The sequence below is a fragment of the Staurois parvus genome, unplaced genomic scaffold (genome assembly GCF_062004578.1).
Source record: "Staurois parvus isolate SC_StPar_1 unplaced genomic scaffold, SC_StPar_1.0 ptg000948l, whole genome shotgun sequence".
Taxonomy (NCBI): Eukaryota; Metazoa; Chordata; class Amphibia; order Anura; family Ranidae; genus Staurois; species Staurois parvus.
In genome coordinates, this window is record NW_028318744.1 from 1,058,499 (window position 1) to 1,084,936 (window position 26,438).

Genomic DNA, 26,438 nt, shown 5'->3' on the forward strand with positions numbered 1-26,438 from the left:
GGCACCAGGCGGAGCAGCAGGCACCGGGCCCCCAGGCAGGGCGGCGGGCACCGGGCAACAAGGCAGGGCGGCAGGCACCGGGCCATCTGGCTTGACAGCGGGCATCGGGTCACCAGGTACAACAACGGGCACCGGGTCATCAGACATTGGATCGTCTTGCTCGACCGCGGGCACCAGTTCATCTGGCTCAACAGCGGGCATCGGGTCACCAGGCACGACAGCGGGCATCGGGTCACCAGGCATCAGGTCATCTGGATCGACAGCGGGCACCGAGTCATCTGGCAAGGCAGTGGGCACCGAGTCACCAGGCGGAGCAGCAGGCACCGGGCCCCCAGGCAGGGCGGCAGGCACCGGGCCACCAGGCGGAGCAGCAGGCACCGGGCCCCCAGGCAGGGCGGCGGGCACCGGGCCACCAGACAGGGCAGCAGGCACCGGGCCACCAGGCGGAACGGCGGGCACCGGGCCACCAGGCGGAGCGGCGGGCACCGGGCCCCCAGACGAAGCGGCGGGCACCGGGCCCCCAGGCAGGGCGGCAGGCACTGGGCCTCCAGGCGGAGCGGCAGGCATCTGGCTCGACATCTGGGCATCGGGTCACCAGGTACAACAGCGGGCACCGGGTCATCAGACATATGATCGTCTTGCTCAACCGCGGGCACCAGGTCATCTGGCTCAACAGCGGGCATCGGGTCACCAGGCAGGGCAGCAGGCACTGGGCCACCAGGCCGAGCAGCAGGCACCAGGCCCCCAGGCAGGGCGGCGGGCACCAGGCCCCCAGGCAGGGCGGCGGGCACCGGGCCACCAGGCGGAGCAGCGGGCACCGGGCCCCCAGGCAGGGTGGCGGGCACCGGGCAACAAGGCAGGGCGGCAGGCACCGGGCCATCTGGCTTGACAGCGGGCATCGGGTCACCAGGTACAACAACGGGCACCGGGTCATCAGACATATGATCGTCTTGCTCGACCGCGGGCACCAGGTCATCTAGCTCAACAGCGGGCATCGGGTCACCAGGCACGACAGCGGGCATCGGGTCACCAGGCATCAGGTCATCTGGCAAGGCAGTGGGCACCGAGTCACCAGGCGTGACAGCTGGCTCTGAGTCAACTGGCACGACAGCGGGCATCGGGTCACCAGGTATGACAGCGGGCACTGGGTCATCAGGCATTGGATCGTCTGGCTCGACAGCGGGCATCAAGTCATCAGGCACGACAGTGGGCATCGGGTCACCAGGCATGACAGCGGGCACTGGGTCATCAGGCATTGGATCGTCTGGCAAGACCGCGGGCATCGGGTCACCAGGCATGACAGCGGGCACTGGGTCATCAGGCATTGGATCGTCTGGCAAGACCGTGGGCTCCGAGTCATCTGGCAAGACCGCGGGCTCCGAGTCATCTGGCAAGACCACGGACCCCGAGTCACCAGGCACAACAGCGGGCTCTGAGTCAACCGGCGGAACAGCGGGCATCGAGTCGTCTGGCAAGACTGCGGGCACCGAGTCGTCTGGCAAGACTGCGGGCTCTGAGTAAACTGGCAAGACAGCGGGTACCGAGTCGTCTGGCGGAACAGCGGGCATCAAGTCGTCTGGCAAGACTGCGGGCACTGAGTCGTCTGGCAAGACTGCGGGCTCCGAGTCAACTGGCAAGACAGCGGGCACCGAGTCGTCTGGCAAGACTGCGGGCACCGAGTCGTCTGGCAAGACTGCGGGCACCAAGTCGTCTGGCAAGACTGCGGGCTCCGAGTCGTCTGGCGGAACAGCGGGCACCGAGTCGTCTGGCAAGACTGCGGGCACGGAGTCGTCTGGCAAGACTGCGGGCACGGAGTCGTCTGGCAAGACTGCGGGCACGGAGTCGTCTGGTAAGACTGCGGGCTCCGAGTTAACTGGCAAGACAGCGGGCACCGAGTCGTCTGGCGGAACAGCGGGCATCGAGTCATCTGGCAAGACTGCGGGCACTGAGTCATATGGCATAATAGGATCATCAGGCTGGATCAGTTCATCAGGCTGGGTAGACACATCATGCTGGGTAAGGACATCAGGCTGGGTAAAGACATCAGGCTGGGACAGGCCCATGTAGTGCTTATTCATAAGGAGGGAAAAGATCCATCTCAGTGCTCCAGCTATAGACCTATCTCATTATTGAACACTGACACTAAACTGTATGCAAAGGTGTTAGCAAACAGGTTGAGGGACTTGATGCCTGAATGGATACATGGAGACCAGGTGGGCTTTGTACCGGGGAGAGAAGGTAGAGATAACGACTTATGCTCATGCTTATTCAGAAAAGTAGAAAAGGGAAAGCCCCGGTGGTGCTCTTGTCAATTGATGCAGAGAAGGCATTTGATAGAGTGGACTGGGGCTTTATGATGGACAACTTAAAAGTGCTGGGGATAGGCGATAGAATGCGAGAGTGGATAAGTAAATTATATAGGGAGCCTACTGCAATCATCACGGTAAATGGGGAGAGATCAGAACCCATTGGAATGTCCAATGGTACAAGACAAGGCTGCCCACTATCCCCCCTGCTATATGTATTGTCACTCGAACCTTTGTTGTCAATATTAAGAAATAGCGGATCGGTAAGGGGAATTCAGATAGAATCTATAGAACACAGAGTAGCGGCCTTTGCGGACGACTTAGTGTTCTATGTGGGGAACCCCCGAATAACTCTCCCAAATATAATGAAGATTCTGAAGGAGTACGGTGAACTATCAAATTTAAAAATTAATCCAACGAAAACAGAGATCCTGAATATTAATATATCAAAGAACGAAAAAGAAAAACTATAAAAAGAATTCCCCTTTATATGGAGAGAAAAAGAGATAAAATACCTAGGAATAAAACTCACTGCCTCATCTAAGCATCTGTATAGATTAAACTATATCTCTTTGATAAATGAGATCAGGGAAGATTTAAAAAGACTGGAAGGAGGAAATCCATCCTGGATAGGACGTATAAACTTAGTCAAAATGGTAATTATGCCTAAAATACTGTATAGATTTCAAATGGTACCAATTAAAATCCCAGAAGCCTTCTTTAAGATAATGAAAAAAACGTTAACAAGATACATATGGAAGAATAAAAAACCCAGAATAGCATATGAAACATTGAGCAGGACTAAAGAGAAAGGGGGATTGGGTCTACCAGATGTCAAGAGATACTATAAAGCAGTGGTTTTAGCAAGAATATATGACTGGACATTTAACCATAAGGGGAAAAGTTGGGTAACAATTGAAAATGATCTTAGTGGCATTAGATTGAACCAGATGATATGGGTTCCACCACAGTTTAGGGGAATTAAAGAAAGCACAAGTATCTACACTCTAAATGTTCTTAGGATATGGGACAATTTACACAAAAACATGAAATGGGAATTTAATTCTATATTAATGCCTCTCACAAATACTGATTACTTTCCTCCGGGAAAAAATAAGATATCAGGGAGATGGTTTAGAAAGGAGGATACTCAACTGAGAGATGTTTTGGTGGAGGGGGAATTGAGATCACTTAAAGATTTAATAGAGAATGAGGGAGATATTTTTAATAGAATAGATGAGTGGAAATATCATCAATTGAAATGTTTTATTGGAAATCTACCGAAACCCCTGAGAGTAAAACAGGAGTGGAATATGTTTGAAAGGTTGTTAGAGACACGAAGGGATGGGAAGCACGGTATTTCAAAAGTGTATAGAATACTCACAGAATAAGACACAAACACAAAGTCAAGTTTTATCACAAAATGGGAAAGAGATATGGGAGTTGGGTTTGATGAAGATAGACAGAGAAAGATGTTTAGATTGATACACGATAATGTGAGTATGAGAGAGGTTGAGGTTAATTATAAGTGTGTGACACGATGGCACATTACACCGAGTGTAGAGCACAAGATGAATGGGGAGAACTCAAATAAGTGTTGGAGAGGGTGTGGAGAGATGGGCACGGTGTTTCACATATGGTGGGAATGTCCGAAAATCCAGGCTTTTTGGAAGATAATAGTCAAATTGATTAAAGAAATAACTGAAATTGACATAGGGTTAGACCCAACGACGTGCCTCCTACACAATGTGGAGACATCAGTAAATAAATATAAAGACTCAGGTATTTGGTATTTCTTGAATGCGGCGAAAGGGTTGATACCTAAGTTTTGGCGGAAGGCTGAGGTACCGAAGGAGGAAGACTGGATTAATAGAGTAAACCAGATAGGTAGAATGGAAAGATCATACCATATACAGGAAGATAAGATGAGAGTTTATTTCAGGAGATGGGAAAAATGGGAAAGAGCAGGATTGAAAGAGAAATATAGGAAAATATGAACCAGGATGTTAGCAAAAAAATTAATAAGCCTCAAGAGAGTAGAATGGGCTAGAGTCTACAGAGGGGGAGGAGGGGGGATGAGGGGTGCGAAGGGGGGGTAGTGGGATGGGAAAGAAAAGAGTTTTTAGTAAGGGAAAGATAGAAATGTTAGAAATGTTTATTTGTATGAGAATTTTTTTCCCTTTTTTGGGTTTTTGTATTAACATGAAAAATTTAATAAATATTTAAATTAAAAAAAAAAAAAAAAAAAGACATCAGGCTGGGTAGAGACATCAGGCTGAATTGTGGGCGCCGAGGCACCAGGCTGCACCACGGAAGGCGGGTTCTCAGATGGCAGGCTGACCGGTTTGGATACTGGCAGGATGGTATTGATTGGAAAGAATTTTCGCCTTTTCCTGGTTTTAGTTATCGGAGCACTGTAAGTAAGCGCAGGTTTGTAAACGGATGGAGCAGCTGAAGACAGAGAAGAGCTGGAGGATGGAACAGAGGAAGGAGCAGTTGCTACAGAGGACTTCTTTACAGGGTTAAAGAAAGGATAGGTGCAGCGAGTGGGAGCAGAGGACTGATATGTGGTAGTTAGCAGAGTATACTGGGCCATCACTGGGGGTGCTGTCGGGGATGCAGGAAGAGTGCCTTGAGCGGAGGAATGACGTTGTATGCTGACTGAGGCTGGGTGCAACAAGTCTGACCATGTCTGCAGTATGGGTTGAACAAAGCTCAGCTTACACAAAACCTGTCTGGTCAAAGACTGCACTGCGTTTATACAATCCCTTAATACCTGTTGTGAACATGCAGCATAATGTTCCAAGAAGCAATCCACATCATCCTCTAATAACCATACCAGGGACTCTACCTGGTCTGCACTAAATGGTGGCAAAAAGTCATTCCTGCTTTCAGGGGTACCAGATGAAGCCAACTCTACACAAACCTGAATCAAAGGTTGCACCTCAGAAAACTCTGTGCCCTGATCTACTAGAACATAAGCGATCCGTATACATTCTAGCAGTTGATCCCGGGGATACTCCCTCAGAGTCTGATAAGCATATTCTCTGTCATCAAAAACCAGCAGCAACAAATACACAACCTCATCAAGATCCATCCTTCCCAGCAACAAGCCAAGATGGCTTCCCTGTGCAGTCACTTCTGGTCAGATTGGCCTTGGTGTAATGTCAGAGATGCGGGTGTGACCAGAAGTGTGTGGACTGACACAGGGAAACGTAGGCTTCAGATAAGGTATAAATAAGACAATTTATTAAGACAAACAATACAAACATAAACGCAGTGCACCAAACCCCAAGCTAACACAAATACATACAACAAGGTGAAACAAACCCAAACCTAAACTGATACAGATACACAGGTACATACACATATAGTGCACAACGTAGTCAGGCAGGCCGGGTCGATAACTATCGGGCAGGTAGGTACAGGAGGAGCAGGCGGAGAGAATGGTCAGGGTCACAAGCCAGGGATCAAACAGGAGAAGTCAGCAGAGAGCACCCGCTGGCCAGCCCTGGTACTGCAGCCCACAAGACAGGTGAGTCCCACCATTATTGGCAAGTCCATTCCTGACAATGAGTCCCAGTTTAATCCTACTGGCCAGTGATTGAAGGAAAAAAATATTGGCCGGCAAAGTTGGGGCCCTTGAAAAAAGCACAAGCAGACAAGAGATTAACTTGTATGGTGTTTCTCTCCTACCAGACCCAGGACCCCCCTTCTGGGTCTCCAAGCACATAGTCTGGTTCAGTTCTAGTCCTCAGAGCGGGATAGGACTTGCTGTGATGTCTCTCTTTAAATCCTCCTCAGACAGTCTCTCCTTTCCTTCCTCACGAGCATTAGAAGTGCTTTCCACTACAGTCTAATCTTGCCAGGCATCGAATTCACACCTCACACCCTCCCAGGGAGAAGGTTCTCCATCTCTTTCTTTGCTTCTCTGAGTTCTCACCCATCAGCTATGACAGGGATTCATTCAGCTAACAGCAGCCCAGTCTTTTCCCCACATACCTGCTTGCATCAAGACAGTCCTCTCCTTTTACCTCAGCAGCCTACCAGCCCCCCCTTCTTCTTGCTCTGTTACAGCAAGCAATCATCCTCCTCTAGGAACAAATCAGACCCAGCCAAGATGGCTTCCCCATGCACTGGAAACACACCCTAGATCAGCATTAAAAAGTGGTCTCCATAAAGAAGGCTGCAGCACTTCTGTGTTAATGAACATTCAGTTTAACCTTGTCCACACTGCAGAAAGATAATACAGCAGTAACAAAGGAAGACGTTCCGCAGCAGTTATCAGCTACAGTCCAGGGCACAGTCAGTTTACAAGGCTGTTCTGCCACGAACATAATCCGTACTTCCCTGACAGTGAAAATAAATAAAACAGGGCAAGGAGGAAGGCAATAAGTTGAAAGTATTGCACTTGCATCAGCCCATTTTGTACGGTGTGATGTGAATTCTGCACTCATCAAAACAAAAAGATACATTACTATTACAGATTGTCTATGTGATTACTTTTTAGAGCTATTTGAAATCCCAAAGATAAAAGTGACCCCGGATCCAGTGATAGAAGGTGATGAGATGACCCTGACATGTGACACCAGTCTCAGCCCTCTCAGACCGAGGGCAGAACTGAAATTTGATTTTTACAAAGATGGACGGAATGTCAAAGAATTCACTTTGTATAATCAATATAGAGTTCAATCTGCTCAGGTGAAGGACTCTGGGAAATATTCCTGTGAAGTGACAACTGCAAGCAACAGTGTAAAGAAGAGGAGTCAGGAGATATTGGTCGGGATAAACGGTGAGTCAGTCACAGGACCAACCAAGGGATTGCGGAACATTTTATAACAGGTTTGTGAGGATTAACATTTAATAACAAATGAATGAACCATAATTTCACTCCAAACTTTCAATGATGCCCAGGCTGAACTGCAATAGTCCCTAAATACAAGAGATGCACAAACCTCCTGGTATGTAGCACCCCTCACCCCCTACAATCCATTAGGGACCCCCAAGTGGCTCAGGGGGCTGACATTTAATTTAAACATTATGTGGGCCCTAAGGTACCACTAAATACCAAGCAGCACAATGTCAAATGCACAGTGCTGACTTGGACCCCTGACCAGCACATCCTACCTGGCATCAACAAATCAAACTGTTCAAAACATTTCATTAGGCATCTGGTGTGATCGGGGATAGGGAGGAGGAATAGGGGAGGAGGAAACAGTTCACAGGTCCAAAGTTTTATTAAAGAACAAAGACACATAAGGGAGAGTGGGGGAAGGAGAAATCTTCTCAGATGTCCTTTTCCTCATTAAAGTCCATAGGTTTATACTCTATGAGTAGACTGTGGACCAGTCTGCAATAGTCTTCAATAGACATCAATACAAACTGACCATTAATTTACTGATGGTTGGCACCCTGTCCTCTCATTCTGGTGGTTGAGGCCCTTTCTAGTGACCCACAGTACAAAGTTTTCGAGTTCATGCTCTTGGGCCCTCAACAGGTCCTGTGCAAAGGGGCACTGTTGGAAGACGTGCAAAGCAGTTTCTGCGTGAATGATGCAAAAGGGGCAATGCCGATATCTCCACAGGTTTTTGGCATGCATGAAAGTTCTCAACCCCTTTTTGAATCGCTATCCATGCCAGATCCTTGTACCATATTGTGAGTCTCTTTGAAGAAACATTCCTCCAGACCACTTTACAAGTGGCTAAAGGTAGGCCAGGAACAGGCTCCACAGTGTCCTTGTCTCTGATCAGCTTGTAGACTTTGGTTTCCACAAGTCAGGCTTAACTCCTTCCAGCTCCTGCTCCTTTTAATAGTCAACCTAAGAGTTGGATCGTTGACTTGGGGGGTGAAAGAGATTGGGTGCCAGTCACTTTAAGACAGTTCTACAGAGTTTGTTATATGACCAGATAATCTCAAACAGTAAGGGAATAGGGCACAGGATACCCAAAAGAAAGAAAAGTGCAGACCACAAATTTCTACTCAAAACAGAAAAAGGAACATTAAGGAGGCCAGAGCTCTTTATTCAGATTTGGATCAGCTTCAGTTCAGCACACTAACCCCTTGGATGAGCCACCAGAACTTCCTGCAATGTTCACTAATATAAGCTTCTCCCCAGCTCTTCAGGACACTCTTCAGCAGCAAAGTCTTCACTCCTGATGTTCCAATCCAAACAATCACCTTCCTAGAGGACAGCAGGAAGCTTCAGGCCTCAAAGTTTAGGACAGGAATAAACAGCAAAATCAGGGGCGGACTGACAACTCATGGGGCCCCCGGGCAATAGAGGATCATGGGGCCCCTGTGTCCTTGCCCAAATTCAAAAGCGCCTATGAATAAGGTACCAGGAGCATCTCATGGGGCCCCCTACTGACCCCGGGCCCTCGGGCAGTGCCCGAGTTTCCAAATGGTCAGTCCGCCCCTGAGCAAAATACACTCTCCAGGAAGAGCCTGGGAAGCAACATAGGCTTTCCAAGGTCACTCCCAAATGTTTAAACCCTTCCCCAGCATGCACCACTAATGCAGCTACCATCTTTCCAACCGTCTTCTTCATTCCGGTTAAAGCGGAAGTTTAGGTATGGCAATTTTTACATAGTTACATTGGTCCAGCTTGCACCAATGTACGTTTGTATGTTCTATGCTTGTGGGATATCCATGTAAGTTGGAGATCAATGTAGTAGGCATCAATACTCTAGTGATCTCTGCTAGCTTCCGAGTCCTGTGCCAAGCGGCTGTCCTGCTGCATTGTGAACAAAGGAAGGTGTCTGCTCGCAGAGACACCATTCAGGGAACACTTTGCTTTTTCCCAATGAATGCAAAGTGTTCTCTGGTTGGAGAAGGTGGTGTGGTGGTATCACAATCTTCACCTTGTCCAGTCCAAATACATACTTAGATTGATCCAAGCTGGTCCAATGTAACAAATTCTTACATTCAATTACAACCTTAGCTTTAGCCTTACCACTATTTATTGAGCACTTAATATTTATTCTCAGCATGTAATCCCTAAAAAATTTCACCCAAAGTCTAATACTAACTCCAAACTGAATCATAATGCTAATTAACCCTTGTTGTAGTGCATAGCCACCTCAACCTGGGTCAGGGGTCTCATAGCATGCTAGTAGCTCACCTGTTGTTTTTGCACATAGAAAAAGCAGTAATATTTTTCCTCCTGGATTTTCCTCTCTGCAGAACTGTTCGAAAGTCCAAGAATTGTGAAAATCCAAAATCCGATGGTAGATGGAGATCCCATGACTCTGAGATGTGTAACAGGACTCATGTTCAAACAGAGCACAATACTGCAATTTGCTTTCTACAGAGATGAATGGAAAGTTCAGGAATTCAGTTCATCCAGTCAATATGAAGTCCATTCTGCCAGGCTGGAGGATTCTGGGACTTATTCCTGTGACGTGAGAGCTTCAAATGGCAAAGTGAGGAAACGTAGTGACTTCATCCCTATTATGATAAAAGGTGAATGTGAGTTATCGCTGAACAGATCACAAATATACCCCCAGGCTTAGATTAAAAGACAATCTGTGCAGAATTACAGACTATCACCCAACCATTACAATTATGTCCAACACATGCTGGATCTGGATCAACTGTGGGTGTAGGATTCTAACTTTTTTTTTTTTTTTTGATGGTTGAACTGGATGGACTTTTGTCTTTGTTCAGCCAGACTAACTATGTAACTATGCGTTTAGGCTACACACAACTTATGGAGATGAGCAGCAACATTTTATTACATTTCTGTAAAATTTAAACCTAATTGACTCCAAAATTGATAATGTTATTGTCAAACTTTGTTGATTTTTTTGGCAAAATTCATTGATGTTAAAGCTGAACTCTAGATTTTGATTTTTTTTTGCATAGTTACAGCTTGGCACAATGTAAGCATGCATATTGCATACCTATAGGACCATGATGGAAGCAAAGAATCTCTGTAGTATTCACCAATACAACAGCGATCGCTGCTTTGTGCCTAGTACAGCCTTATCTCAACCAGGGTTCCTTCAACAGTTGCTTGAGGTTCCTTGAGCTGTGGCTTTATGACCTCCCATTTGATGGTGCTGCATAATTCTGGGGCTAGTGCCTCTTGCAAGAGCCAGCTGACTGACACCAATTACTTGTTTTAGCTGTATGTAAGGGTGACACTCACAACACCACTGTAAGGGGGGCATTCTTCCCACTGACCACCAATGTAAAGAGCATTCTTCTCATTGACCACCAATGCAAGGAGCATTCTTCCCACTGACCACCATTGTAAGGGACATTCTTCCCACTGATCACCAATGTAAGGGACATTCTTCCCAATGACCACCAATGTAAGGAACATTCTTCCCACTGGTCACCAGTGTAAGGAGCCTTCTTATCACTGGCCACCAATGTAGTGGTAATTCTTCCCACTGGACACCAATTCAAGGAGCATTCTTCCCACTGACCACCAATGTAAGGAGCATTCTTCCTACTGGCCACCAATGTAAGAAGCAATCTTTCCACTGGATACCAGTTTATGGAGCATTCTTCCCAATAGCCACCAGTGTAAGGAGCATTTTTCCCTCTGATCACTAATGTAAGAAACATTCTTCCCACTGGCCACTGATTTAAGGATCATTCTTCCCACTGATCACCAATGTAAGGCGCAATCTTCCCAATGGCCACCAATGTAAGAAACATTCTTCCCACTGACCACCAATGTAAGGGGCATTCTTCCCAATGGCCACCAATGTAAGAAACATTCTTCCCACTGACCACCAATGTAAGGTGCAATCTTCCCAATGGCCACCAATGTAAGAAACATTCTTCCCACTGTCTCCCAATACTTTGGTTTTATCAGGGGTTGCACAAGACTTAAAAATTGTTTAAAGGGTTCCTCTGGGGTAAAAAGGTTGAGAAAGGCAGGCCTAGTGGCTGCCCTGCTGCCTAGAAGCTACAGAGAGTCACTCACTTGGCACAGGTGCGATTCACAGAATGCCCTTTCATTTATCTCAATGAGTGAAAGGCTTTCCCTTATTGGGTGAGGTGGAAATAGTGGCATCACCATCCCACCTCTCCACTTCATGAAATTAGGGAATGGCTTGCATTCTTTCATTGAGAAAAATGAAAGATGTTCTGTGACTGGCACCTGTGCCAAGCAAGCAAACCCCTAGGACCTGTAGGAGAATGGCGAAGACTGTACGTAAGAGGTACACTCACAACAGCACTGTAAGGGGGGCATTCTTCCCACGGACCACCAATGTAAGGAGCATTCTTCCCTGTGGCTGCCAATGTAAGGAGAATTCTTCCTGGTGGCCACCAGTGTATGGGGCATTCTTCACAATAGCCACCAATGTAAGAAGCATTCTTCCCACTTACCACCAATTTTTTTCACTTAGTGCAAGGCTTTCCTTTATTGGGCGAGATGGAAATAGTAACCATCCCACCTCTCCACCTCATCAAATTAGGGAATGGCTTGCATGCTTTGCATTGAGCAAAGTGAAAGAAGTTCTGTGAATGTCACCTGTGCCAAGTGAGCAAACCCCTTGGACCCAGAGGAAAGTGGCAAAGACTGTAGTAGTGGTTACTGCTATGTTGATTCTCTGCTTCAACATTAGTCCCATATGAACCAGTGTAACTATAAAAAAATCCATACCTGGAATTCAGCTTTAATGGTCACAAATTTCATCAAATTTTTGCAGAATGTTGACACGCATCCTTTCTAGCAAATATGATTTTTTTTATTGCTTATTTTTTTCAGAGCTGTTTGTCACCCCAGTGCTAAATGTAAGCACATTGGAAGTATTAGAAGGTGACAACATGACCATGAAGTGTGACACAAGTCTCAGTCCGCTCAGACAGAGGGCAGAACTGCAGTTTGCTTTCTACAGAGATGGATGCAATGTTAGGGAATTCAGTTTATCTGATCAATATGGAGTCCAGTCCGCTCAACTGGAGGATTCTGGGTATTATTCCTGTGAAGTGAGATCTGCATCCAACATTTCTAAGAAGAGTGAGGATGTTTTTGTCTGGATAAGAGGTAAGTTGTTTCACCATCAGTTATAAAAAGTAAGTTAACCTACATACACTATATTGCCCCAAGTATTGGTCTGTCCGCCTTTACACGCACGTGAACTTTAATGACCCCCCAGTCTTAGTCCGTAGGGTTCAATATTGAGTTGGCCCCGCCCTTTGCAGCTATAACAGCTTCAACTCTTCTGGGAAGGCCGTCCACAAGGTTTAGGAGGTTGTCTATGGGAAGGTTTGACCATTCTTCTAGAAGCACATTTGTCAGGTCAGGCACTGATGTCGGGGGAGGAGGCCTGGCTCACAGTCTCCGCTCTAATTCATCCCAAAGGTTTTCTATCAGATTGAGGTCAGGACCCAGGCCAGGCTGTATGCCTAGGTGCTTGATTTTATAAACCTGTGGCCATGGAGGTGACTGGAACGCCTTCACACGTTACAGAGGTGAAGGCAGCAAGATTTCAACAGCTACACTATATTGCCAAAAGTATTGGGACACCCCTCCAAATCATTGGATTCAGGTGTTCCAGTGTAAAGTTTGGTGGAGGGGGATTATGGTGTGGGGTTGTGTTTCAGGGGTTGCGCTTGGACCCCTAGTTTCAGTGATGGGAATTCTTAAGGCATTAGCATACCAAGACATTTTGGACAATTTCATGCTCCCAACTTTGTGGGAACAGTTTGGGGATTGCCCTTTCTTGTTCCAACATCCAACGCACAAAGCAAGGTCCATAAAGACATGGAGGAGCGAGTTTGGCATGGAGGAACTTGACTGGCCTGCACAGAGTCCTGACCTCAACCCGATAGAAGACCTTTGGGATGAATTAGAGCAGAGACTGGGAGCCAGGCCTCCTCCCCCGACATCAGTGCCTGACCTCACAAATACGCTTCTGGAAGAATGGTCCAACCTTCCCATAGACACCCTCCTAAACCTTATGGACGGCCTTCCCAGAAGAGTTGAAGCTGTTATAGCTGCAAAGGGCGGGGCCAACTCAATATTGAACCCTACGGACTAAGACTGGAAGTTCATGTGTGTGTAAAGGCAGGCATCCCAATACTTTGGCAATATAGTGTATTAGGGCCTGAAAGAGCAGGTCAGAGTCTAGGATTACACCCAGTACCCTGGCATGAGGGGAGGCACTGATAGTTGTATTATTGATCTTGATGGAAAGGTGAGGGGGAGGAGCATGGGGAGGAGGAAATATTAAAAAATTATTTAATTCAAGAATGTGGTAAAATTTCTCTTTGCAAAGAATACCCAATCATGTACAAGGAAACCATTTTGTTACGATCGGGGTCAGGCTCGAAGACCAGTTGCTATAGCAGTGGAAAGGCTCACCTGAAACCAGCAGGATAGGTACACAGGCAGGTCACCGTGGTGGAGGAGTGGGATCATCCGAGGTGTGGAGTCTAAGTACCAACCGGCATTTTTCCTGTGTGAGTGCATTTTCTGCTGGAGTGTGAAGCAGCAGCTGAACACAGCAGTTTATCTAAAGCAGGATAACTCAAGAAGCTGGAAGATACAACAAAGAACTCTACTGCACACTGGATGGACTGCAAGCAAAAACACCGGGAAACATCTCCTACAAGTCTGAGTCCCACTCCATGTATCTTTTAATATACCACCTCTACTCCCTCTTTTCATATTACTATCCTCTGTTCTCAAAATCTCGTTTATTTACTCCTTTGCTCCACCTCAACGCTTATACATCTCTCCCTCACTGCTACCATCTCCCTACTACTTCTCTCATCATCTCCTGCTGATACTTTACTCACCTGCTGACCCAAACACCAAGACAGGAAGGCATGTGCCCTCACATACATCCCATTCCCACCTTACTTTCCTCACCCTCCTTCTTCTCCTAACCTCTGGGAAAATCTCCCCAAACCCTGGTCCTCCAGTATCTCACCCCACCAGGCACCCTCCTTCTCCTACCTCTGGGGATATCCCCCAAACCTTGGTCCTCCAGTATCTTACCCCCACACCAGGCACCCTCCTTCTCCTACCTCTGGGGATATCCCCCAAACCATGGTCCTCCAGTATCTCACCCCCACACCAGGCACCCTTCTTCTCCTACCTCTGGGGATATCCCCCAAACCTTGGTCCACCAGTATCTCACCCCCACACCAGGAACCCTCCTTCCTCCAGGAATAGCTGCAATCCACTCAATTTAATCTCTGTCCCAGTACTCTTAAAAACCACCCTCCCTTTTTCATGTGCACTCTGGAATGCCCGCTCTGTCTGTAATAAGCTCACCTCTGTCCATGACCGTAGCCTCCCTAGCGGTCTGATTATGTCCATATTTCTGTGCTCAAAGCGGTACATTTTTTTGCATGGAAATATGTATTTTTTCTATTGTAGACCTGTAATTTTTAGGAATAACTCACTGAAATCTGTCCGAACAAGAGTCTAGTAACCATCCTGGGTATGTTAAAATTTGAAACACGAAATCATAAATTATAATTTAATAAATAATCATAAAAAATAATAATATAATAATAATAAATTTAAAATGAATAATATAATCAAACCAAAAACACTGAAATTTGAAATATAGCGCCAAGTCCGCATATTACTGAGCAAAGTAGCAAAATCGTTTTCAGTGTCTGATGAGGAATTTCCCCCACGAATCATTATCACTCAATTCTGCAAGTGGTTCTGATTTACTATCGCTGTTCTCTAGCCGGTCTAAACCCGCTTTTGACCTAAAGGGACGCTTTTTGGACGCCATGGACTTTTCTCAGTTTCCAGGCAGAAAGAACAGTAAAAATGCAGGCAGGGCGCCGGACAAAGCACTCGGGACAAAATGTATGTGAAATGGTTTGATACAGGAATGTTTTACTATGTGATTTTAGTGAATTTAGTGAATGTCACTTTTACAACTTTCAAATTTCCTGCCAGTTCCGTCCCCCGTACGTCCCGACGTTGCAGGGGACGGAACCCAGAAGACAGATGCCTGCATCTGCCGGAGGACATTACAGGAGGGACATCGCGGGAGCGCAGGACAAGGTAAGTGAAGAACAGATCCCGGAGCAGCGCTGCAGTGTATTCCCGAGTGTAGCTCGAGGTTACCGCTTGTGGCACTGAAACTTTACCCCGAGCTACACTCGGGAATACCGCCAGGGGGGTTAACCTACTAGCAATTACAGAAACCTGGCTTCAAGCATCAGATTCTGCTTCTTCCACAGCCCTTTCCTATGGAGGCCTTCTCTGGACTCACTCACCCAGACCCAGTGGTCAGAAAGGTGGTGGAGTTGGTTTGCTTCTCTCCTCACTGAGCACATTTCAAGTCCTCCCTAACCCTCCCTCTCTATCCTTCGCTTCTTTCGAGACTCACTGCATTCGACTGTTTTTATAACTCTGCACCAAATTACATCACCAATCTTGCCTCCAAATATCACCCAAACCGTCCTCTCTGCTCCTCCCACAACCTCCTGCTCTCTAGCTCCATTGTCTCCTCCTCCCTTGCTCATCTCTAGGACTTCTCCAGAGCCTCCCCCATCCTCTGGGGCTCTCTACTCCAATCTATCAGACTATCGCCTACTCTGCCCACTTATAGGCGATCTCTGAAAACCTCTCTCTTCAGGGAAGCCTATCCTGCCTTCAGCTAATAACAAAATCTTCTATTCCTTCTATCAGTCTATATAAATCCTGTATAATAATAATAATAATAACCTGGCTCATGACTGGTGTTTCAGTTCGTCCGAAAAGTGTTCAGTAGGGTTTATGGAGCTGTCCGCCATTAGTGAGGTCAGTTATTGATGTTGGATGAGAAGACCTTGCTCACAACTGGTGTTCCAATTCATCCCAAGGGTGTTCAGTGGGGTTTATGGAGCTGGTCACCATTAGTGAGGTCAGGTACTGATGTTGGATGAGAAGCCCTGGCTCACAACTGGTGTTCCAATTCATCCTAACGGTGTTCAGTAGGGTTTATAGAGCTGGCCACCATTGGTGAGGTCAGGTGCTGATGTTGGATAAGAAGACCTGGCTTACAACTGGTGTTCCAATTCATCCTAACAGTGTTCAGTAGGGTTTATGGAGCTGGCCACCATTGGTGATGTCAGTTACTGATGTTGGATGAGAAGACCTTGCTCACAACTGGTGTTCCAATTCATCCCAAGGGTGTTCAGTGGGGTTTATGGAGCTGGTCACCATTATTGAGGTCAGGTACTGATGTTGGATGAGAAGACCTGGCTTACAACTGGTGTTACAATTCATCCCAAGGGTGTTCAGTAGGGTTATGGATCTGACCACCATTGGTGAGGTCAGGTTCTGATGTTAGACTAGAAGACCTGCCTCCAAATTGACATTCCAATTCACCCCAAAGGTGTTCAGTAGGGTTGAGTTCCTCCACACCAAACTGGTCAAACCATTTCTTTATGGAACTGACTTTGAATGCGTGAACGCAGTTGGGTTGAAACAGAAAAGGGCCTACCACACGGGTGAGTATGTTTTTTTTTTGTGGACAACCCAACAAACAAAGTAAGACGGTGAAATAAAAAACTGTAGGTGATTGAAGTTCTTTTTTAAGGATTTGTAAAAACATTAATATTCATAGTCTGGGCACACAGGTGATCTTTAAGGCTACGTGTGCAGCACAAGACCAGGAGTGCTGAGATGGAGCAGTAGGTTACTCCAGACAATGCTGGATTTGCTGAGCGGGTGAGTGTGATTTTTTTTTTTTGTGGACAACCCAAAGGACAAGGTAAGAGGGTGAAAAAAATCTCTAGGGCGAGTGAAGTTCCTTTTTAAGGAATTGTATAAAAAAAACTTTAACATTCATAGTCTGGGCACAGTGCACCTTAAGGCTAAGTGTGAAGTTTAAAGATGAATTTCTTTGCAATGCCTATAGCTACAGAGGTAAATGGGAACTTGTTTTAAAAAGTATTTGCTGCTTGTTCAGAAATGTCAAATTATTTTCATAGGTATGAGGAAACAGCAGTCAGTCTGGCATGATCATTTTTATAATTGTTTTAATAATAATTGTTTTGTAATCTGTTTTTTTTTTGTTTTTTTAATCTTTTTTTAATAATTATTTTTTGTAATCTGTTTTTTTTGTTTTTTTTTAATAACTATACAGTTCATCTCACAGATTATACAACAATGAATATAATCCATCTTGTATTCTCCGTTTTACTCGTATTCCTAATATGTGGAATCGTCTTCGATTACGTGAAAACTAAAAAGAAAATACTGGGATGAAGAATGAGGACCTTTGATTGCTGGGCTTTGATTTGATGATATCCCTCACCCCCGTTCTGCATTCCCTCCCTTACAAATGTTACTGCCGCTAATATAAATTTCCTGCTTTCTTTGGCTTATCACAGATGGGCAAATTCTTGGGGACAAATAGTCGTAGATCTGACAAATATTTGTCATTGCAGCTATAGAAAGTGAAGGAACAACAGGAACTTCCTACTCAAATTCCCCAAGAATAGTCCTGCGCTGCCCCCTAGTGACCCAAAACATAAACTAATAATAAATAAACACCCTCCTGAGCATCAAAACCTTGGAAGAAAGAGACTTTTATATGACTTTTGGACTGCACTTTATGAAGTGTTATCTATCATTCACCATTTATTTGTTTTTATGTATATATTCAGTAGAGCTGCTTATCCTTTTTTTTTTTTAACCGCTTTCCCACCACCGTATAGCAGAAATACTGCTACAGGGCGACAGGAGTGTGCAAAATCACATGTATATGTATATATATATATATATATATATATATGTAATTTTCTATTTCCGTGTAGGGGGCGTGCACTAGCCATGTGCGCGTCCTACCCGTACCACTGTTCGTGGCCTCAGCTGTCAATCACCGGGTCCCGGTTGGTGATTACTCGCTGGCACCCAGTGATCACTTAGTATTACCGACAGGGGGAGAGAACTGTATGTAAACAATACAGTTTTCTCCCCTGCCAGCTTCTGCACACTGCTTTGTATGGCTCTGCATAGCACAGCCATCTAAAGCAGTGTGCTTACAGTGAAGTACACACACAGCCCCCCATAGTAAAACAGCACACAGTTAACCCTTTGATCACACCACATGTTAACCCCTTCCTGCCCAATGTCATTAGTACAGTGTCAGTGCTTATTATTAGCACTGATCACTGTATTGGTGTCACTGGGGATGTCAGTGACACCAAGTCAGTTCCCCCGCTGTGTTAGAATGCCCGCCACAGTCCCAATATAAGTCGCTCATTGCCACCGTTACTAGTAAAAAAAAAAAATTCCAAAGTCTATGCTGCCATTTGTAGACGCTATAACTAGAGATGAGCGAATCGAACTAGGCGAACCGGAATTCGAGTCGAATTTCAGGAAATATTCGATTCGTGTCGAAACCGAAATTTTGCCTACTTCGGGTGCGCGAATCGAACATTTCCCGATCAGCCGGCAAAAGTGTCCCTGCAGTGAGCTCCGCTATTTCTGACAGTTCTCTGACAGAAGGAACACATGTTTAGCGGTTGAAACATTGTATCTATTAGTTTACATTTAGGATACAGATGTTTCAACCACTGTACATGTGAAGAAGTTGTGAGAGAACTGTCAGAAATAGAGGAACTCTGCACATACACTTTTTGCCGGCTTGGAATTATTCTTCTTTTCATCCTACTTCTTCTTCTTCTTCATCCTCAGAAGAAGAGGATGAGGATGAGGATGAAGAAGAAGAAGAAGAAGAAGAAGAAGAAGAAGAAGTAGGATGAAAAGAAGAATAATTCCAAGCCGGCAAAAAGTGTATGTGCAGAGTTCCTCTATTTCTGACAGTTCTCTCACAGCTTCTTCACATGTACAGCGGTTGAAACATCTGTATCCTAAATGGAAACTAATAGATACAATTTGTATCTATTAGTTTCCATTTAGGATACAGATATTTCAACCGCTGTACATGTGAAGAAGCTGTGAGAGAACTGTCAGAAATAGAGGAACTCTGCACATACACTTTTTGCCGGCATGGAATTATTCTTCTTTTCATTATACTTCTTCTTCTTCTTCTTCTTCTTCTTCTTCTTCTTCTTCTTCTTCTTCTTCTTCTTCTTCTTCTTCTTCTTCCTCATCCTCATCTTCTGAGGATGAGGATGAAGAAAAAGAAGAAGAAGAAGTAGGATGAAAAGAAGAATAATTCCAAGCCGGCAAAAAGTGTATGTGCAGAGTTCCTCTATTCTGCAGATACACTTAGAGGAGCTCTGCAGATACACTTAGAGGAGCTCTGCACATACACTTTTTGCCGGCTTGGAATTAATCTTATTTTCATCCTACTTCTTCTTCTTCTTCTTCTTCTTCATCCTCATCCTCATCCTCAGAAGAAGAAGAGGATGAGGATGAGGATGAAGAAGAAGAAGAAGAAGTAGGATGAAAATAAGAATAATTCCAAACCGGAAAAAAGTGTATGTGCAGAGCTCCTCTAAGTGTATCTGCAGAGCTCCTCTAAGTGTATCTGCAGAATAGAGGAACTCTGCACATACACTTTTTGCCGGAAACCGCTGTATGGAGTGAATGTCCCAGAACTGTCAGAAATAGACTATTTATGACAGTTCTGGGACATTCACTGCATACAGCTGTTTTAACCGCTGTATGGAGGGAATGTCATGGAACTGTCAGAAATAGACTATTAATGACAGTTGTGGGACTGTCCTTCCATACAGCGGTTGAAACATTGTATGTATTTGTTTCCATAAATGGATCCATTTATGGAAACAAATACATACAATGTTTCAACCGCTGCATGGAAGGACAGTCCCACAACTGTCATTAATAGTCTATTTCTGACAGTTCCATGACATTCCCTCCATACAGCGGTTAAAACAGCTGTATGGAGTGAATGTCCCAGATCTATCAGAAATAGACTATTTATGACAGTTCTGGGACATTCACTGCATACAGCTGTTTTAACCGCTGTATGGAGGGAATGTCATGGAACTGTCAGAAATAGACTATTAATGACAGTTGTGGGACTGTCCTTCCATACAGCGGTTGAAACATTGTATGTATTTGTTTCCGTATGTATTTGTTTCCATAAATGGATCCATTTATGGAAACAAATACATACAATGTTTCAACCGCTGTATGGAAGGACAGTCCCACAACTGTCATTAATAGTCTATTTCTGACAGTTCCATGACATTCCCTCCGTACAGCGGTTAAAACAGCTGTATGGAGTGAATGTCCCAGATCTGTCAGAAATAGACTATTTATGACAGTTCTGGGACATTCACTGCATACAGCTGTTTTAACCGCTGTATGGAGGGAATGTCATGGAACTGTCAGAAATAGACTATTAATGACAGTTGTGGGACTGTCCTTCCATACAGCGGTTGAAACATTGTATGTATTTGTTTCCATAAATGGATCCATTTATGGAAACAAATACATACAATGTTTCAACCGCTGCATGGAAGGACAGTCCCAGAACTGTCATTAATAGTCTATTTCTGACAGTTCCATGACATTCCCTCCATACAGCGGTTAAAACAGCTGTATGGAGTGAATGTCCCAGATCTGTCAGAAATAGACTATTTATGACAGTTCTGGGACATTCACTGCATACAGCTGTTTTAACCGCTGTATGGAGGGAATGTCATGGAACTGTCAGAAATAGACTATTAATGACAGTTGTGGGACTGTCCTTCCATACAGCGGTTGAAACATTGTATGTATTTGTTTCCATAAATGGATCCATTTATGGAAACAAATACATACAATGTTTCAACCGCTGCATGGAAGGACAGTCCCAGAACTGTCATTAATAGTCTATTTCTGACAGTTCCATGACATTCCCTCCATACAGCGGTTAAAACAGCTGTATGGAGTGAATGTCCCAGATCTATCAGAAATAGACTATTTATGACAGTTCTGGGACATTCACTGCATACAGCTGTTTTAACCGCTGTATGGAGGGAATGTCATGGAACTGTCAGAAATAGACTATTAATGACAGTTGTGGGACTGTCCTTCCATACAGCGGTTGAAACATTGTATGTATTTGTTTCCGTATGTATTTGTTTCCATAAATGGATCCATTTATGGAAACAAATACATACAATGTTTCAACCGCTGTATGGAAGGACAGTCCCACAACTGTCATTAATAGTCTATTTCTGACAGTTCCATGACATTCCCTCCATACAGCGGTTAAAACAGCTGTATGGAGTGAATGTCCCAGATCTGTCAGAAATAGACTATTTATGACAGTTCTGGGACATTCACTGCATACAGCTGTTTTAACCGCTGTATGGAGGGAATGTCATGGAACTGTCAGAAATAGACTATTAATGACAGTTGTGGGACTGTCCTTCCATACAGCGGTTGAAACATTGTATGTATTTGTTTCCATAAATGGATCCATTTATGGAAACAAATACATACAATGTTTCAACCGCTGCATGGAAGGACAGTCCCAGAACTGTCATTAATAGTCTATTTCTGACAGTTCCATGACATTCCCTCCATACAGCGGTTAAAACAGCTGTATGGAGTGAATGTCCCAGATCTGTCAGAAATAGACTATTTATGACAGTTCTGGGACATTCACTGCATACAGCTGTTTTAACCGCTGTATGGAGGGAATGTCATGGAACTGTCAGAAATAGACTATTAATGACAGTTGTGGGACTGTCCTTCCATACAGCGGTTGAAACATTGTATGTATTTGTTTCCATAAATGGATCCATTTATGGAAACAAATACATACAATGTTTCAACCGCTGCATGGAAGGACAGTCCCAGAACTGTCATTAATAGTCTATTTCTGACAGTTCCATGACATTCCCTCCATACAGCGGTTAAAACAGCTGTATGGAGTGAATGTCCCAGATCTGTCAGAAATAGACTATTTATGACAGTTCTGGGACATTCACTGCATACAGCTGTTTTAACCGCTGTATGGAGGGAATGTCATGGAACTGTCAGAAATAGACTATTAATGACAGTTGTGGGACTGTCCTTCCATACAGCGGTTGAAACATTGTATGTATTTGTTTCCATAAATGGATCCATTTATGGAAACAAATACATACAATGTTTCAACCGCTGCATGGAAGGACAGTCCCAGAACTGTCATTAATAGTCTATTTCTGACAGTTCCATGACATTCCCTCCATACAGCGGTTAAAACAGCTGTATGGAGTGAATGTCCCAGATCTGTCAGAAATAGACTATTTATGACAGTTCTGGGACATTCACTGCATACAGCTGTTTTAACCGCTGTATGGAGGGAATGTCATGGAACTGTCAGAAATAGACTATTAATGACAGTTCTGGGACTGTCCTTCAATGCAGCGGTTGAAACATTGTATGTATTTGTTTCCATAAATGGATCCATTTATGGAAACAAATACATACAATGTTTCAACCGCTGTATGGAAGGACAGTCCCACAACTGTCATTAATAGTCTATTTCTGACAGTTCCATGACATTCCCTCCATACAGCGGTTAAAACAGCTGTATGGAGTGAATGTCCCAGATCTGTCAGAAATAGACTATTTATGACAGTTCTGGGACATTCACTCCATACAGCTGTTTTAACCGCTGTATGGAGGGAATGTCATGGAACTGTCAGAAATAGACTATTAATGACAGTTCTGGGACTGTCCTTCCATGCAGCGGTTGAAACATTGTATGTATTTGTTTCCATAAATGGATCCATTTATGGAAACAAATACATACAATGTTTCAACCGCTGCATGGAAGGACAGTCCCAGAACTGTCATTAATAGTCTATTTCTGACAGTTCTATGACATTCCCTCCATACAGCGGTTGAAACCGCTGTATGGAGTGAATGTCCCAGAACTGTCAGAAATAGACAGAAACTGTCACAGAACTGTCCTTCTTCTCATCCTTCTCCTTCTTCTCATCCTTCTTCTCATCCTTCTTCTCATCCTTCTCCTTCTTCTCATCCTTCTCCTTCTTCTCATCCTTCTCCTTCTGCTCATCCTTCTTCTCATCCTTCTCCTTCTTCTCATCCTTCTCCTTCTCCTTCTTCTCATCCTTCTCCTTCTCCTTCTTCTCATCCTTCTTCTTCTGCTTCTCCTTCTCCTTCTTCTCATCCTTCTCCTTCTTCTCATCCTTCTCCTTCTTCTCATCCTTCTCCTTCTCCTTCTTCTCATCCTTCTCCTTCTCCTTCTCATCCTTCTCCTTCTTCTCATCCTTCTCCTTCTCCTTCTTCTCATCCTTTTTCTTCTCATCCTTCTCCTTCTCCTTCTTCTCATCCTTCTCCTTCTTCTCATCCTTCTCCTTCTTCTCATCCTTCTCCTTCTTCTCATCCTTCTCCTTCTTCTCATCATTCTCCTTCTTCTCATCCTTCTCCTTCTTCTCATCCTTCTTCTTCTCATCCTTCTCCTCCTTCTTCTCATCCTTCTTCTCATCCTTCTTCTTCTCATCCTTCTCCTTCTTCTCATCCTTCTCCTTCTCCTTCTTCTCATCCTTCTCCTTCTTCTCATCCTTCTCCTTCTTCTCATCCTTCTCCTTCTCCTTCTTCTCTTCCTTCTCCTTCTTATCATCCTTCTCCTTCTTCTCATCATTCTCCTTCTTCTCATCCTTCTCCTTCTTCTCATCCTTCTTCTTCTCATCCTTTTCCTTCTTCTCATCCTTCTTCTTCTCATCCTTCTCCTTCTTCTCATCCTTCTTCTTCTCATCCTTCTCTTTCTTCTCATCCTTCTCCTTCTCCTTCTTCTCATCCTTCTCCTTCTCCTTCTTCTCATCCTTCTCCTTCTTCTCATCCTTCTTCTTCTCATCCTTCTCCTTCTCATCCTTCTCCTTCTTCTCATCCTTCTCCTTCTCCTTCTTCTCATCCTTCTCCTTCTCCTTCTTCTCATCCTTCTCCTTCTCCTTCTCCTTCTTCTCATCCTTCTCCTTCTTCTCATCCTTCTCCTTCTTCTCATCCTTCTCCTTCTCCTTCTTCTCATCCTTCTCCTTCTCCTTCGTCTCATCCTTCTCCTTCTCCTTCTCCTTCCTCATCTCCAAGGGCATTTAAATTAAAGGTACAGTGTTCTGCACTAATTTAAAGGCTCTCTGAAGCCTAGAAACCCTTTAAATAAGTCATCTTCGTAGCGGAGAAATTCGCATCGAATCGAATTTCACACTGGAATTCGCCGAATCAGCCGAATCGAATTTTTCATTTCTTCGCTCATCTCTAGCTATAACTTTAACGTAAACCAATTAATTTACACGTTTTGGGATTTTTTTTTAGCAAAGACATGGAGCAGAATATATTTTGGCCTAAATTTACGGCGAAATTTAATTTTTTAAATTTTTTTACTGGACATGTTTAACCACCCATGTACATAACAGCCAGATGGCAGCAGTGCAGGAGCGGGTTGCCATTTATATATTTTAAAAAATCTAATTTTTGGTTATAAACTAATTTGGGTATTTTTTTTTTTTTTTTACTAAAAAAGATAACTGAATACATTTTGGCCAAGATTTATTAAGAAAGATTATTTATTTGCTAAATTTTATAAGAAAAACACTTTTTTTCAAAATTTTTGGACTTTTTCATTTTCATAGCAAAAAAATTAAAATTCCAGTGGTGAATAAATACCCCCAAAATTAAGTTTTATCTGTCTAAAAAAAAATGCTAAACAATTCATATGGGTACAGTGTTGCATGACCGCGCAATTGTCATTCAAAGTGTGATATCGCTGAAAGCTGCAAATTGGCCTGGACAGGAAGGGGGTGAAAGTGTCCGGACTGGAAGTGGTTAATTTACACGTATTGGGATTTTTTTTTAGCAAAGACATGTCGCAGAACAAATTTTGGCCTAAATTTACGACGAAATTTGATTTTTTAAAATTTTTTTACTGGACATGTTTAATAGCAAAAAGTCAAAAATATTGTTTTTTCTTTCTCAAAATTGTCCGTCTTTTTTTTTTTGTTTATAGCGCAAAAAATAAAAAAACTCACAGGCAATCAAATACCACTGAAAGAAATCTCAAGGATGTAAAAAGGATGTAAATTTAATTTGGGCGCAGCGTTGCATGATGGAGCAAGAGTAACGCAATGCCATATCGCAAAAAATTGCCTGGTCAGGAAGGGGGGGGGGGCAAATCCTCTGGAGGGCAGGGGTTAATGACTCACTTTTTGTAAATATCTAGTCCAGTTGAACATTTACTTGGTTCCTCACATATTTTTTCCATTGGGGGGGGCTGATGATTCAGCCGGGAATTTGTTTTACAATCATTTAATACTGTTTTTGTTGGTTTTTCACACTTTATGCTTCAGCTCAGCCAGGTGTTTACTGCTATCGTGATCGTGTTTTATTTTTGATATATGTTTCACATATTTTACTGTTCTTGTTGTTTTTTTTACACTTTATTCTGCAGCTCAGCCGGGTGTTTATTGCTACTGGACTATGGTTTATTTTTTTATATATGTTTTTATATATGTTTCACGTATCATTTGGATTTAGTGCCACCTTTTTTTTTATTCACTATTGACTTTATTTGTTTCACGGATTTATTCAATTACACATTGGCTTTGATGCTCAGGAGGGTGTTTATTTATCATTAGTTTATTTTGTGGGTCACTAGGGGGCAGCGCAGCACTATTCTTGGGCAATTCTATTGACATGGGAACACATTTTGGTGCTTGCAGCAGCTGATCGTTTATTTGTGGCAGCGCCTGAGTATTATATCCTTATTATATACCCCTGTTAAAAACTCAATAAAGAATATTTAAATATTAAAAAAAAAATCATTATTGTACAGAAAAACTTTTTTTTAAATTAATTTTGTAGTTTAGATAAGTTTCACCTGCTTATATTTTGCCTTTCCTGCACCCCCCCCCCCCTCCCCCCATGCTAATAAAATTTTGAAATAAAACTTTTCTGTTTTTCTTACCTTATGACGTCATCACAGGGTCTCTGTCCTTCTCTATGAAATGCAGGTAGACCTTTTGGGCGGGGCAAATAAGTTTGATATTTATGTGGACCTTCTGAAATACACACGTAAATTGAATATTAAAAAATATTTTTTGGACTTACCAGGGATATAGTTGGTAATGCCCAAAGCAAAGAGATTATACATACCACCCTTTTCGAAATAGATCACTCTTCAACCCACCAATCAGTGGGAATAGTCAAATTGAGGCCTTTAAAAAGATGGTCACTCAGGACATAGAAAAATTTAAAATTCCCAAAATAATACCAAA

General features: G+C 43.9%; 1 protein-coding gene across 1 annotated transcript in view; it reads left to right on the top strand.

Annotated features, from left to right (window-relative positions):
- Nucleotides 1-26,438, top strand: part of LOC149441778 (Fc receptor-like protein 2) — a 75,192-nt gene that overhangs the window by 9,835 nt on the left and 38,919 nt on the right. Inside the window, exons 5-6 of the mRNA XM_089656905.1 lie at nt 6,817-7,098; nt 12,034-12,312. Coding sequence (XP_089513031.1) covers nt 6,817-7,098; nt 12,034-12,312 — 561 coding nt within the window. The remainder of the gene's footprint in view (nt 1-6,816; nt 7,099-12,033; nt 12,313-26,438) is intronic.